The sequence below is a fragment of the Halichoerus grypus genome, chromosome 9, assembly GCF_964656455.1.
Source record: "Halichoerus grypus chromosome 9, mHalGry1.hap1.1, whole genome shotgun sequence".
Classification (NCBI taxonomy): Eukaryota; Metazoa; Chordata; class Mammalia; order Carnivora; family Phocidae; genus Halichoerus; species Halichoerus grypus.
In genome coordinates this window covers 73,328,796-73,345,200 of record NC_135720.1, presented here as the reverse complement: position 1 = coordinate 73,345,200, position 16,405 = coordinate 73,328,796, and the positions used below count along the sequence as shown (strand labels likewise).

General features: G+C 36.6%; 1 protein-coding gene across 5 annotated transcripts in view; it reads left to right on the top strand.

The window, feature by feature from the left end:
* Positions 1-16,405, top strand: part of CYB5R4 (cytochrome b5 reductase 4) — an 89,412-nt gene that overhangs the window by 33,733 nt on the left and 39,274 nt on the right. For 2 of the 5 annotated variants that reach the window (XM_036101010.2, XM_036101008.2), the window contains exons 4-8: positions 903-984; positions 9,682-9,711; positions 12,890-12,950; positions 14,569-14,626; positions 16,289-16,382. In XM_036101010.2, the coding sequence (XP_035956903.2) occupies positions 903-984; positions 9,682-9,711; positions 12,890-12,950; positions 14,569-14,626; positions 16,289-16,382 (325 nt within the window). The remainder of the gene's footprint in view (positions 1-902; positions 985-9,681; positions 9,712-12,889; positions 12,951-14,568; positions 14,627-16,288; positions 16,383-16,405) is intronic. The other 3 variants (XM_078055034.1, XM_078055035.1, XM_078055036.1) reach the window with 3 other exon arrangements.

The window sequence follows — 16,405 nt, the reverse complement described above, 5'->3', positions numbered from 1 at the left end:
ATGTGGCTCAGGTGGTTAAGCATCTGCCTTCAGCTCAGGTCATGATCCCAGGGTCCTGGGATTGAGTCCCATGTTGGGCTCCCTGCTGAGCGGGAGCCAGCTCTTCCCTCTGCCTGCCGCGCTCCCCCCCGCCCCGCTTGTGCTCTGTCTCACTCTCAAATAAAATCTTTAAACAAAAAAAATAATTACCTTGGTGTTTTTCCTCAAGGTGACCATCTTACTTTGCAGCAGAAATGTTTTTGAAAACATTTACACAGCATGTAAACAAGACCTACACTCAAGCATTGAGGTTTAAGAAAATTGTTTTCTTCTACTTCATGAAAGATATTCTTTTTTTTTTTTTTTTTTAAAGTAGGCTCCACGTGAAGCGTGGAGCCCAATGCAGGGCTTGAACTCTTGACCCTGAGATCAAGAGTCAGATGCTCAACTGACTGAGCCATCCAGGTGCCTCTTCATGAAGGATATTCTTAAATGAAACCAATCCCCCCTGACCTCCATGGATATGTGATGGTGAAGAATACTAAGATTGAGACTGCTGCCTTGATTCGTGCCAACATGCAAGCAGTTTCACCCACCATTGCTTTTTCCACATCAGTGCAAGTGTCAACATCGGTGAAAAAGGCAAATAACATCTCAGTATTATTATGAGACTAATTGAGACCTCATGGATATCTGAAAGGCTGTCAAGAACCTCCAGAGGTCTGTAGACAACACTTAGAGAACATTGTTCTAAAGAATCCCTATGTATGCTGCCTTCCTGTCACTCCCTTATTGGCTAATTGAATCTGCTTCTTAGTTTTTTCAGAGCACTATAAGAATGGTTAGTTTTGCTGCGACTAAAATTAGAGCATCTCATGGAGTTAGAGTCATGTTGCTTTTCTTTCATTTATATCCCGTACTAGGTTCATCGTTGGGTGAATTACGAATCCATGCTGAAAGAATGCCTGGTTGGCAGAATGGCCATTAAGCCTGCTGTTCCTAAAGGTAAGTGGTGCCGGTGCTAACCCGCAGTGACCTGTGACACGCATGTACTTTTTTTTTACTTAGATTTCAACAGAGAGATTTAAATAAATCACTGTATTGTTCTTATTTTTCACTGGCCTCTTGGTCTAGCCCTGTAAAGATTTTACTTTAGTTCTTTAGAATGAAGCAATGACATTACCTTAAAATTTTGACATGTTTTGAGGGAACACCCATAGTGTGAGGAATGAGCATTATGGAAGTGAACCAACTTTATTTACTCCTTATATAGTTTTCATTAGTCTTTTATTCTGTCATTATATAGATCAGCCAGAACGTTTGGTTAGAGTTGACTTTTAGACTAGTTTTTTAGAATTTCTCTTTGAATATGCAATATATTCACATGACTCAAAAATCAGAAGATATAACAACTTATACAGTGAAATTTTTCCTTCCAGCTTTGTCTCCCATTTGCCTTGAACCTTCTCCCTCCTTTAGTATGGAAAACCCATGTTCTGATTTTAAGGTACTTTTAAAATACATTGATTTCTTCCCCTTACCTTGTGACCTGACTCTATAATCTGTATGGTGTTGGAGGTCACCTCTTTACCTCCTAAGCTTATTTCAGAAGAGCACCCTCTGAAAATTTTAGGTTTCGCAATTCTTTACTATGGAAGGAATGGTAGTCATTTCTTTTGAATAACTCCTGACTTTGATACTCAAATTAGGAATAAATTGGCTTGTTTGACCTGAGTCAAACAAATTAGTTCAGTGAGTTTTGTAATTCAAGGCTTTGTTGCCAGAGGCCTCCATCAGCAGTAGGGAAATAGCACAGGCATACCTAGACTTGAACCCTAGCTCCATGGCCTATTGGCCATGCCTTCTTTGGGCCAGTTTCTACCTTTGAGCCTCAGTTTTAATCTGTACAGTGATACATAGGGTTAAGAACTAACATGAATAAAGTTCCTTTCACTGTGACTGTAATAGATCCTCAAAAAGGATTATTTTTTTTCTTCCCATTGTTACAGAACAAAAAAGCAATATGTGTATATACCAAAAGCATACTAGTCTGACCTTTAGTGTGTAGAAATTCTTGTAAACCCATTTACTTTGTAAAGCAGTTCCTTTCTCCTTTTAATTGACTGCGAAGTTCACTGATTCACTGCCAACAGGAGACATGATGTTAACTGTAGTTTCTAAATGACTACTTTTACCTCATCCTGACTGTTGTTTATCTCATTTACATAATCTGGTACTAGCGGTCGTGTGTTCTTCTGTGTTACCATTCAGGGTAATCAGAAAGTATGGCAGGCTCCTTAGGCTTTTAGTCCACAGGAGACATGAAGTTAGTAAAAGGACTTTTCTGGTTTCCTTCCTCCTTTCTGGAAATGGAAGACAGATCATCCTCAAAATGCTTCACCAATACAACAAATACCATTTAAAATAAGCAGATTAGTTCAAAAAGAAATCTCCAGATATTTCCCCATACAAAAAGGGTAAGTAGAAGCAGCAATCCAGGGTGATAAGCTACCTCTGTTTCCCTCCAGCAGTTATCTAGATATTAGGAACTTAAGAGCCACACTGGAATTTTAATGGTCACACGGGATGAAAGACCAGATCGTGGGTCTGTAAAGGCAGGGAGTTGGAACTGAGACTGCTGCCTATGGCTTGGACTCTTGGAGGTCTATATGATCAGTGAATGGGAAAGCTAAAAAAAAAAAAAAAAAAAAGTCCAACAACAAGGAAGATATTAGGTTATCTTGTTCTTTATCTTAGGTTCTCTGACCTTGTTTATGAGGTGATGGGGGAGAGGAAAGAGAGACTTCCTCTGAGAATTTGTAACCACAGCCCTGCCTACATGAGAACTGGGAATTCAAATATATTCCACCTTTGTGGTCTCAGAAACCTCAAACCAAAAAATAAAATGGCCTCTCATTAGTGGTTTCCCAGGCTGTTTGGCAGAGGTAGATACAGATTTTTAATGGTGAAACACACTTTCAACCTAAAACCCTCAAGATTTCCACAGGTACACATCAGATAATTATTAGTACACACTAAAAAATTAGACAACATGAGGAAGCAGGTCAGCAGAAAAGAGCAGATTTTCACCCCCAGGACTTCATTATTCATATACAGAATAAAAATAATTATATTTGCAATATATTTCAAAGAATTATCTTTAAAAGAAATGTATTAGTAACAAGTAGAAAGCAAGATTAAAAATAATCATATTGAATTAAAAAAAATAAAAACAAATAGAACTTCTAGAAATGAAAAATAGAGCTGCTGAAAACTACATAGCACAAATAGCCAAAGAGCTCAGTGAACTGCAAGATTGAGCAGCAGAAATTATACAGAATGTGGCATAGAGAAATAAAAGGGTAGACAAATAGTCACGAGACGCGGGGGATCTGACACTTGTAATCAGATTTCCAGAAATAAGTGGTAGTGAGAAGGAAGGAGGAAGAGGCAACATGTGAAGGGATAGTGGCTAAGAATTTTCCAGATGTCATTGATGTCATAAATCCTCAAATTCAGCTAGTTCAGCAATTCCAAACAAGATAAATAAAAAGAAATCCATGCATAGACTCTTTGTAGTAAAACTGCAGAACACTAAAGACAATGAGGAGATAACCGAAACAGCCGCGAGAGACAGATGTGCCAACAAAGCAGTGCCTGCTGAATTGAATGCTAACTCGTTTAATTTATTAGCTGTTACTGCTTATTTACCAGAACAACAGTAGAAGCCAGAAAACAATAGAACAGTATCCTAAAAATGCTGAGAGAAAATAATTGGCAACTTAAAATCATCCAGTAACAATGAGGATAAAATATAGGTAGTTAAGACAAGGAAGAAAAATAAAACAACAACCATGAAACCAAAATCAGGAGGGTTTGAGCGGTCTAGGAAATAGGCTTTCTAATTAAATCCTAATCAGAAAGAAGTGAAAACTGTAATGAGTGTTCTCTCTCCTCCTCCTCCTCCTGGCTCAGGGGAGTGCAAACACATTTCTTACTGAGAAAGAGATATGGAGTCAGGTATTATGTATTCGTAAATCAAAAGTTTCCTTTTAACACTGTCCCCAGCCCTGATGCTGATTACTGAGGCAGCAGAGGACCTACAGAAAGAGGACACTAACATGGGCTCAAGTCCCATCTCTGCCACTCATAAGCTGTTACGTTCTTTGGCATCAGTGAACAGATCTGAACGTTTTTCCTTGACAGTAAAATGGGGCTTAAGCACGAAACATCCTAACGTCCTTGTGAGGATTCAGGGAAGTCCTGTTTGCGGAGCACCTAGCGCAGGAGAAGCTGCGGGCCCAGAGATGCTGGAGATAGTGGTTGCTGCTATCCTAGCTCCCTTCGCCCCTCCACTCCTGCAGGACTGAGGCTGCTTACCTTTTCTAGTCCTTTTTTTGTATCCCTACAGTTACTAGGTATAAGCTAGCACGGACTGGTGTGTTTCACCTGAAAGATGGTTCGGTTTCTGTGAAAACCAAAGTGTTCTCATTCCTGTTGCCATGGTATAAGAGCTGAGGGCTGTGAATCTGTGTTTCGCTATAAAGCCCTTTTGGAGCATCTGGGTTTTGCTAGGGCGAGGCCAGAAGCAGGTACTGATGAGACAACTTGCAAAGCATTAGGAAGCAGACAAGAATTTCACAAATCAGGAAGATGTTAACTGCAAGTAAGGGGATCAGGTTTGTTTGTTTTTTAACAGTAGAGACTTAAGATGTACCAAGATGCAGTTTGAACTCCAGGCTAACCAGCAGGAGTAGAGCATATAAAAAGGGACAGAGTAACTAAAGAGAAAGATCTAATGTGTCAGAAATAAGGAATGTTCATGATAATTAAGGTGAAGTACCATTTTAATGTAAGGACCGCTTGTGCCTTTGGGCAGGGATTGATCATTGAACTCAGCTGGCCTTATTGATAGAAACTACTAGATTGGGATAACTGTGTAGTTGTCCAAACTGGGGCAGTTCTGAGTATGCAAGGAGGCTCTGTTCATAATTGTGCTGGATGACAGGGGATAAACTGTGACTCTGGCAAACCAGAGCATGTGTTCACACTGCAAGTAGAACTTGCAACTTCTAGATGAGATGGGGACAGAGGATGAAAACAGATGAAGTAGGAGTAGAGAGTGAAGCCAGAGATGAGGTGGGAACAGTAGGTGGAGAGAGACTATTGCCGGCATGAGGATTTGTGGGGGGGGAGATGGGGTGACAGGGGCTACACCGAAGAGGAATTTTATGCATGGGCTTCTTTCAGTACAAGATCCCTGGCACCCTCTTTTAGGTAGGTGGCCTGCCAGACCCCAAAGCAAGGGAATCCAGAATCCAGGCATTTTATGGGCATCCCTACAGTTGGGCAGTTCTGGAAGAAAAGTTTTCAGTTTATCTGGTGGTTTCTAGTGTAGCAGTGGCGAAATGCATATGCAGGAGCTAACAGCATCAGAATATAAAGCATAATACTAGTGGGGGCGCCTGGGGGGCTCAGTCGGTTAAGTGTCTGCCTTTGGCTCAGGTCATGGTCCCGGGGTCCTGGGATCAAGTCCTGCATCGGGCTCAGCAGGGAGCCTGCTTCTCCCTCTGCTTCTGCCTCCCCCCCTCCCCCCGTCTCTCTCATTAATAAATTAATAAAATCTTTAAAAAAAACCAAACACAATACTAGTGGATCCTTATCAAGGGAAGAATCTGGTTTTTTTTAATAATCCTTTGTTTAAAAAGCATTATGGTTTGTATTGTGCTTTAGAAAGATATCAATAATGAATAAAAGGAGAAACTTTGCTTGCAAAGGTAAAGCTTCAGTTCTTGATTACTTATTTATGTGGAACACTTCATTCTCTGGCAAAGATGAAAAATGTTCTTGCTTTTTGCCCTTATTTTAATCCTTTGCTGCCATTATTGTAGACACACACCACCTGTGGTTCTTGAATGCTAGAATGTGCCTCCTCCAAATATAGATGTGTTAAAAGTGTAAAATACTGCATTTCAAGACTTAGTTGAAAAAAAAGAATGTAAAATGTCTCATAAATTTTACATTGATTACATGTTGAAATGATAATGTTCTGGATATATTGTGTTAAGTAGAAATATATTATTAGAATTAATTTAACCTGTTCCTTTTTATTTTGTTAATGTGGTTATTAGAGAATTTAAAATTATGCTTGTGGCTTGCATTATATTTCTTTTGGGCAGCACTGTTCTAGACCATAAGTATACTTTAAAAAATTTTAATGGAAGTCATATTTTAAAAATAGTCATATTGCCAATGGCATAGGGCAGTGTCAGAAATGTTTCTTCTTAATTTCTCATTACTTTATCATGGTTTCTAATACTTTTATGTTTTTCATTTTCACACCCACCCACTCAAGCAGTTACTGACTATAAAGCACTTGGAACCATAGATCAGTAGACTACTAGAGATGAAAGAGGATTTAGAAGCTGTTCTAACACCTTCACTTTAAAAGTGAAGCTACTATATGTTAACTAATTGGAATTTTTCCCCCTCCCATCCCCCCCCCTTTTTTTAGCTACCCGGAATTTCAATAGAAAGTTGAAACAAAAAAAATTTTTTTAAATTTTAAATAAAAATAAAAGTGAAGATACTGAGGTTTATATGTATATGTACCTTACTTAAAAGCTGTAGTTATTCAACTGGAGAATCCTGCCATTTAAAGAACTCATGGATGCCTCTTTTTTGTAAGGCAGAGAATCACCTCATAAAAGTTACCCACTTTTGCGCATATATATATATATATATATATATATATATTTATATTTATATTTACATATGCCAATATTTATATATGCCAAAATCAACAGGGGTTGATTTTGCTCCTCAAGAGAGCAATGTCTGGAGACATTTTCGTTGTCGCAACTAAACTAGATGCTACTTGCATTCTGGTGGGTAGAGGAGAGGACAGTGATGCTCTGAATATCCTACAGGCACAGGATAGACCCCCACAACAGAGAATTATCCACCCCAAAATTATCCAGCAGAGTGCACAGGATAGACCCCCGCAACGGAGAATTATCCAGCCCAAAATTATCTAACCCAAAATCCAGAGAAGAGAAAATAAGAAGAGAAGATGAGGTTTGTAGCTTCATGATAAATGTAAAACATTCAAATATAAATGCTCAGCATTTGTCTTCCTAGAATGCTTTTCTTCAGGGCCTTGTGACAAATGCCTGCATGTTTTCAAAACATAGCTAAAATATTACCTCCTCAATGGAGTCCTTTCAAATTCCTTCCAAGTAGAGATGCCCTTCTCTATGCTTCTATACCTAACCTTCTACATACCTCTTTTAAAGCATTATCATATTGTGTGTATTCAAAAGAACGTATCAACATTTCATTTTTAATTCTGTTTATTTAATTTATTTGAATAAATAATGCATTCACATGATTCAAGCATGAGAAGTGCCCTTGTCATACTTGTCTCCCATCTACTTGTTTACCCTCCCCTACACACACAAAGGTAACCATGTTACTACTCTCATTATGAATCTTTCCAAATTTATGGGTAATTTTAGTAATTCAGTAAGCAAACTGAATATATATTTGTATTTTCCTAACTTTTTATCAAAATGGGTTCATATTCTACCAATATCTCTATTAAGATGCTGATCAATAAATATTTATTAAAAGAAGGAGCATACTGGTAAAACAGGATTTTTCTTTCTTTATCCCAGAGGGGTCCTCCCTGGCTCCACTCAACAGAGGTAATCTAGATTGGGGTCACAATGAAAAATTCTCATCCACTCTCTTACCAAAAAAGAGTAGAGTGTAGTCTATAAATTGCAGTGCTAGTTTTCAAAATGACTCTGATCTCTCCAGAAAGCAGAAATTCTTACCAGAGTAATGCAGTTTAACCAACATTGTGAGAAAACACAAAATCTTCTGGCCATGGAGCACGCTAAAATGATGGGATTAATTATCGAGATGGAATATCAGATTTCTTGTCAGTCTCATGTGACTAACATGATTCAGATGTAAATGTGCTTAATAACACAAAATTGTCTCTTATTTCTATGTCTCAGTTTTTTTAAAAGAGTTGCAAAAGACTAGTAGAGTTTTTAAATGTAATTTAGATTGTTTAAGTAGATTTCTTCCTACTGGTAATTGTTGTATAAAAAAAAAAAAAGATTCAGGGAAAAAATTACCTATTTGGTAGGATCCAGAAAGTTCTGACAGGTTCAATCAATTCACATCAGGCAGAAGGTAAGTCATATAAGATAAATGTACACTTCCCCCTAGAAACAAATTACCTGGGGCAGTTTTTCAAAATCAGTGATCCTCTTAGATGAAAACAAATTGTTTTACTTGATAAATGAGATTCCTCAAACTGCCAACTATGTGGTGCACTGAAAATAGATTTAATTTACTTCTATCTGTGAGTTTGTTGTTTGTTCTAAAATAAAACAATCACAACTGCAGTAGGAAAGACAGATGAAACACACTGATGAAAGTAAGTGATCAAGCAGGGACATTGATGATCCCTTGCGAACTGTAATGACTAGATTTTTACTTGGCACTTGATAAACAAAGCTCATTTTGAGGTATAATTTAAATGATTTTTAGGTCTTCTGTCTTTTGGAAGTATTAACAATAGCAATGGCATAGTAAGAAATATGATGCTGAGTTTCAGAAGATGAAGTCCAATCTTGGCTTTGTTCCTGAAGAGCTATGGGTTTCATTCAAGTCCTTGACCTCTGGTTTTCAGTCTTAAATGAGGGGATCAGATCCAAATTATCAGATAATTTGCTGTATGTGGTTAAGATCCCTTTCAGCTATGAAATTATTTCAGTAAAATAAAGAAAATAAAAACAGTAGTCATCTGGCTTCCTAAATCATGATTATTTTATGATAGTTGGGTGAAATGGAGGTAATTATGAGATCTCTGATTGATTGAAAATCAGAACATAAAAAATTTGAAAGCTTTCATTTAAGTAGTTTAGTTTCTTTTTCTGTGAAACAAGTTCACCTTAACAATTGATATCTGTCAGTTTATTATTTGGATATTTTGTTGGCTTGTCATTCTTTCTTTTTTTTTTTTTTTAACTCTGTTAACTTGCTGAGGGTTTTATTTTGACCATATGGTGTGGCACTTGTGGTGATCAAAATACAATGTAGATTGAGTTGGCTGCCATCCTGAAAGAAAATACCTGTTAAATTTTCCTGGGTTGTAACACTAATTGTAGTGCATTGCATATGCAAGTGAAAGTCTTATATTTTAATAATTTTGCCATTTAAATTTGGAGTAACAATAATCATTTTAAGTACTGACCTAGATAAGAAAGATAATAAAGTGTCTTTCTTTGGGTTGTTAACATGTATGTTTTATTTATAAAGTATAATATAATAAATTCTGGATACTTTTGACTACTTTAGAATACGATAACCTGGACAAAACTTGGGTTTTTGTATGCTTTCTAAAGAAATTAACCAAGATATTAGAAAAAAATGTTCAAAGAAGTAGAAAAAACCTCAGTGAAGTGGGAGATAAACACCTGGAGAAAAAATAGGCCTAGTAATTTTCAGAGATGATGCTTCCTTATTTCAAACATAGGCCATCTATTTATTAGCCTTGTTTTTCTCTTCAGACCTTGAAAGAAAGCCCTTCAAAAACAGGGCTGTTATCTTCAAATATAATATTAACTGATACTCTCTTTGATTATAGTATTCTTACCTGGCTTTTTTTTCTAAATCACTGTACAGACTATCGTGAAGAAAAGAAAGTCTTAAATGGTAAGTCATATATGTTTATGGTAAAAAAATGGATCATATTCACATGAGTTAAGTTACCGTCACATACAAAATTGCTTTACAGAATTATTTGGGGTAGTATTTCGATATTTTTTTTATACAAAAGATGTCTTCACTTGCCTTAGAGGATTTGGCAGAACATTTTAGATCCCTTATTCCAGCCATTACTCTTACAGTAAGTAAGTAGTCTCTCCTGTAACATCCCTGAACATGTGTTCATCTGCCCGCAGCTTGAATATTTGTAGTGATGAGGAGTTCTACCCACAGAAGCAAGATTGAGCAAGTCACATCCCTCCGGCATGGAGCTCAACACCAGTGTTTTCATATAGATGCTGAGTAGCCTATTAAACTTCTTTACCAGTCTCAGCAGCTCTGGCTTCTTCAGCCATTCAGTTTGACTCAGAATTATAGCTGCCAATGTCCACCGTGCACCTACTCCCCTGCCCCCGACGCCCGCCATCCACAAAAACCAAAATAAGTATGGTGTAGGGGTCAGTATTGACTCTTAGGAAATGCCTGGGGCTACTCCGATTGCACTATTTTATAGGGTTTTTTCTCCATATTTGTAAAGGAAACTTATAGAAATATAGCTACAATCTAGATTGCCAAATTACCTTTTCTTTTTTCACTTGAGAAAATAGACTATATTGTAGACTTACTTGTTGCAGTTTGTGATGTAATACCAGAAGCTTTTTGTCTGATAGTGTAGCACTGCTTTCAGTGAAGGACTGATCTTAGGTTTCATCTGATGATTGACTCTTTTGTGATACTAGGCATACAATCTTCGCTTAAAGATTCATTACTGATGGACTGGGCATTTCCATTCCCACCACATATGACTTCCAGAACCTTTACTTTCCTATCGCCCTCCTCTGGATGCACTGTATTTAACTAATACCTTGGTTCAAGATGGTCTTGAGAATGGAATATTAACATTTCACAAGTGATCTGGCCAGCACAGTTACCTATTATGATCTTGGATTCTCTAAGATTGTAATATTTATATTTATTAGCTGTTTCTCGTATTTGGCTCATTTAAGTCTATGTGGTAAGTCTGTGTATTTGCAGATGTGATGTCTGCCTGCAATGTCATTATTCAAACAGCTTTTTAAATCCTGAGTGAGGTAAACTGCTATGGTAGTCTGCTAGAGAACTGATCCCTTCAAATTAACATCAGTCATCAAGCAGCACTTTTGGGGAGGAGAATGTTCATTTAGTCCGCTAACTTTAATTAACTGTTTTACTCAACCCCATATTCACCACAGATTCCTTCAGCTTTTCTAGAAGGATATTATATATAAGATGTTTTGTTTTGCTTGGTAAATGTTGAAATCAAGACACATTCCACAGCCTATGACATTATTCTGTTCTAAAAAGTTATATTTGTATGACACCATATAGTTTTTTAGAAGGTGTGGAAATCAGCTCATTTGCTTTCTCATGAGATTGCAGGGCAGATTTCTTTACTAGTTTGAATTCGAGGAAGCAGAAATGGTGGTTTTTGTAAGATCACAGTGCTGACACCTCAAGTCCAGATTTCTTGGTCCTAATCAGGTCCTAATAAGATCAAAATTGACTAACAATCTGTGAATCCTGTTGATAGCTTTTTCTTATACAAATTGTTAGATTGTGATGCATTTGTTTTTTATTTATATATCTATAAGTCCTCTAAAAGATAAATGACATTAATCTCTTAGTAAAATATCTTTCCAGTGATTTTCAAATACTTTGATAAGATTATCTTTTCTTATTTTTTGTCATTTTAGACAAAAATACATTTTAATTATTATAGTCCTGTTGTTATACTTTTAGTTTTCTAGTAAAGCATTCTTCTTTAGGGTTCACCACTAGTTAGTTCATAACTTTGGCTTTGTTATGTCACATCTCTGAGACTTCCTTTGTTTATCTGAAAGTTAATTGAGTTACATAGGAAGAGATGGAAACTGAGTACAAGGCTTGAGCTCAGGACTGATGGTCAGCCTCATCCCCCAAAATATGGCTTGCATTTAAGTTGGGTTTAAACAGAAGCTTCTTGGCCAGAAAGAATCCTGGAAACCTCTAAACTAGCCTGTCTGAAAGGTGCCTCTACTCTCTGACTTTATATAATTACTATGACTTCTAATGTGAGAATTCTAAGACTCACCAGAGACTAAACATAAAATTTGTTTTCCTGCAGAGTTTGAGGAATAGAAATGTAATTGATACGGTGATTTTCAAAAGTCTTTTAGCAGCAGTCCTCCTTTTTTCCAAACTGAACCTTACAGGTAACAAACAATGCACTCCTGTTGTGGGAGGGAAATACTTAATGCTTCCAGAATCTCCAGAGCTCTTCCACATCTCAGAGTTTTCATTTGAAAATCACAGTTTTAGTGGGCTTTTAAAATGCTGTGTTGACGCATGCCCACAAGAATGACTAAGATGGAAAAAGACAACACCATGTGTCATTGAGGTTGTGGAGCATCTGGAACTCAGACGTTTCTGGTAAAAAAGTGTAAATCGGTACAACCACTTTGGAAAAGCATTTAGCAGCATCTACTAAAGCTGAACATACACATAGCTTATAAACTTACCAGAAATGTGGATATACGTTCTTTAAGAATGTACACGTACATATACAAGAATGTTTATAACAGTGCTATTTGTGTCTAATAGCCAAAAACTGGAAACAACCCAAATGTCCATCAACAGGAGAATGTATAAATTCTCGTATATTTATACAATGTAGTAATGCTTAGTAATAAAAAGGAACAAACTACTGTTGCATTCAACAGCAGGGGTAAAATCTCAGAAACCTCCAGGTTTGACTTACTGCTTACTATCAATCATGCTTATTTGATGTAAGGCCTGTAATGCAGGACAAAAAAAGCCAGACCAAAAGAGAAAATATCTTATGATTACATTTTATAAAGGTCAAATATAGGCAAAAACTAATGATGCTAGAAGTCAGAATAATGGGTACCCTTGGAGGAGAGGTGGTGATTAGAAGGGGGCATAGGATGGGTGCTAACTACAAGGGTATGTTTTACTTTATGAAAATTCATTACGTAGTACATCTATGATTTGTGTCCTTTTATGACATTTTAATACCTTTACTAAAAAGCAAAAAAAGATAAATATGCTTTCTAGATGAACTGTAGCTCTTTTGTTTTTCTTTGTGAAGGCATGCTTCCCAAGAGCCAAGTGTCAGATACACTTGCCAAAGAAGGTCCTGGTTCTCCAAGGTATGCATTCTTGTTTTGCTTTTTTAAAGCTAAATCAGTTCTACACCAAAACATACACATTAAAAAAAAATAAACAGCTCTGACTTTGAGTTATTGCCTACTATATTAATCATGCATCTTTGACACAAGAACTGTAGTGTCCCATTTATCAGGCATTGTTGGAGAATGAGCTGTTTTCTGCAAATGTGAATTTTTAGTATAACTGAAGTTTGATCCAATTTAAAAACCATTGTGTTTAAATCTTTGTGTTTAAAAAAAACTTTAAACTTAAAAAACTTCAAAAATATTTTTAACTTTAAAAAACTATTCAAAAATTTTATTTTCTGATTATAAAGTATACATTCATGGTAGAAAACTTGAAAAATACAGAGAAATACAAAAAGCAGGTGATAAAATCAGTCATAACCTATCAACTCTAGATATATACTTAATATTTGGTTTATTCTACCCAGTTTGATTCGTATAACACCTATTTCTGTGTTATTCTATTTTGATAATACTGGCATTGCAATGTATTCTGTGAGCAATTTCCTATGTCATTAAATATTCTGCAAAAGCATTTTTTTGTCTGCCTTCCATCATATGACCATACCATAATTTATTCAACTACTATATTCTGTTTTTAAAGTGTACTGCACAGCAGCTGTCTTAGTATATTATTTGATCCATATGTATTTTTGTTAATGTTAACATTTCAGATGCCTTCAGGGTTATGATTATTCTTTGTGATTTTTTTCTCTTTCTGCCTTTCTCTCTACCACCAGCCCGTAACAGCAGCATCCTGCTATGTTTGTTAAATCTATTTAAGTATTTCATATACAGTTTTAACTGAAGGGCACGAGGAAACCTCTAGGATTTACCTGTGGGTGTCCTTATGTATGTAATAAGTGCAAAAACAGTATCAGTTTGATGAACACCTATTACAAAACGAAGTTTTACCTTAAGTTTTCCTGTTGAACCATTAAAAGACCTTGATTAATTAATATCTTGAATAATTTGTGACAGGGAGGAGTGAAGGTAATAAGTATGTAGATTTTATCATGCTTCTTAAGAAAATATGTTGTGTTACTGATAAAAGATTTTAGTAGAATGTAACCTTTCTAAAAAGTATCTTATCAAGGGGCGCCTAGGTGGCTCAGTCGGTTAAGCGTCTGCCTTCAGCTCAGGTCCTGATCCTGGGATCAAGCCCCGCATCGGGCTCCCTGCTCGGTGGGAAACCTGCTTCTCCCTCTCCCACTCCCCCTGCTTGTGTTCCCTCTTCGCTGTGTCTCTCTCTGTCAAATAAATAAAATCTTAAAAAAAAAAAAAGTATCTTATCAAGGGGATATTGTTTGTTTTAATCCAAGTTGGAATACATGCGAGTATAGGTATTTTAAATTCAGAAATAATTACCACCTATATAATGGTAGACACCCCCCCCATTATTTAGAAAAAAGTTTCCCTAGAGAAATATATTTCTTACTGTAGATTTTAAGCCATATATTTAAAATCATATACTTATGTTAAGTTATATTGTATATTTTTAAACCATATATATTTTTAAATCATATATTTAATGATTTAATATATTTAGTACAAGATTGTCAATGTAATTATTCCTTCTTTTAATATTTTACAGCTATGACTGGTTCCAGACAGACTCGTTAGTCACCATTGTCATATATACTAAACAGAAGGTAAACTTTAAAATCAGAAAAAAAGTAAATGCTCAACAAATGTTAGCTATTTTCTAAGCACCCTTATATTAACTTATTTACTCACAGAAACTCCATGGAGTAGCTTAAATAATTTACCCAATGCCACACAGTAAGTGGCAGGTCTAGCATTTTAAACCCAGACAGGCTGGCTCCAGAGTATATACTCTTAACAACCGTGCTGTAGCCTCGTTAAAAAAGCTAGACTAGGAAATATATTATATACTTTGTGTGTGTGTGTTTTAAGCATGGATAACAAAAGTGAGAATCCCGGTTAACTTTATTGTAAGAACTAATTTCCTGCACATAAATTGGGATTTGAGAGACAGTAGAGACTGTATTACTGTGGCTAACTAAGCTTGAACCACTAATGGGATTCAGATGCCCTCTTGAAACTAAAATTAAGGAGACAGTTGATTTACTAAGTACTTATTGAACTCCTTCTTTATTTGCAACACTATTTAAGAATTCAGGGATCTAATGATGAGCCACATATGTAGATACTTGGCTTTCATGGGACTTACAGTCTGGGAAATCAGATAAATACACAGACAACGTATAACATCTCCAAATAGATCCTTCAGCAACTGGCAAGGTTCCCACACTTGAGGAACCATGTAAATTTAAAGACAAGTTCTGGCAGCTAGGAATTCCTGAGACTGCATGCTGTGATTTCCCCTGACTGTAGCAGCGTGGAATGACCAGGCTCTCTGCCTGATTACAGCCCAAAGGGCCAGAGGCACTGCCTGAACCCTTTCCACTCCCTCTTGTTAGTGTCTCCTCCTCATCATGCAGTCCAAAACCAAGAGGGCACAGCCTAGGGAGGTTGGGGTCTACTCCTGTTGGTAATATCAGTGAGGCACGGGGGATGAATGACTGAGGGAAGGGGGAAGATTTCTATGTGCAATAATGTGCTCAGTGTATGGTATAAATGATAGGTGCCAAGGCTATGTAGAAATTAGAGATATCTAAAAATTTGTTAGTGAATTTTTCTTATAAGCTGAAGTCAGAGGTTGTGTAATTTGCCCAGCATCATGTAATAGTAGAAAGATTAAAATAAGCATACATATCTTGATTGCTGGTCTGATTCTAATTTTTTCCAAATTATTTATTCAACAAATATTTATTGAGCACCTACTAGGTACTAAGCAATATTCTAGATAGTCCCATACATTTAGAGCTTAGAGACGAGTAGGTGAGGTAGATATTAAGCAGAGACAAATGTATAATTAAAATTGCACTATGTGGGGGCACCTGGGTGGCTCAGTCGTTAAGCGTCTGCCTGCGGCTCGGGTCATGATCCCAGGGTCCTGGGATCAAGTTCCGCATCGGGCTTCTGGCTCAGCGGGAAGCCTGCTTCTCCCTCTCCCACTCCCCCTGCTTGTGTTCCCTCTCTCGCTGTCTCTCTTTCTCTCTCTCTGTCAAATAAATAAATAAAATCTTTAAAAAAAAAAAATTGCACTATGTGATTTGAAGGAGAACTGGGTCGTATGAGAAAAAAACAGGATTAACTACCTTTACTCATCTTGTGAATTCTATAAAGAAGTGCCATATGAACATCCATGGATCATCTTAAAAGTATAATTGTAGAAATTTGGGGAAAATTTTACTTTTTAATCTTTCTCTTTTTGCTTTCTGTTCAAGGATATTAACTTAGACTCAGTAATAGTTGATCATCAGGATGATTCCTTTAGAGCAGAAACAATTATCAAGGATTATTCATATATTATACATATGGGTAAGTACTTTATATTAATGGAA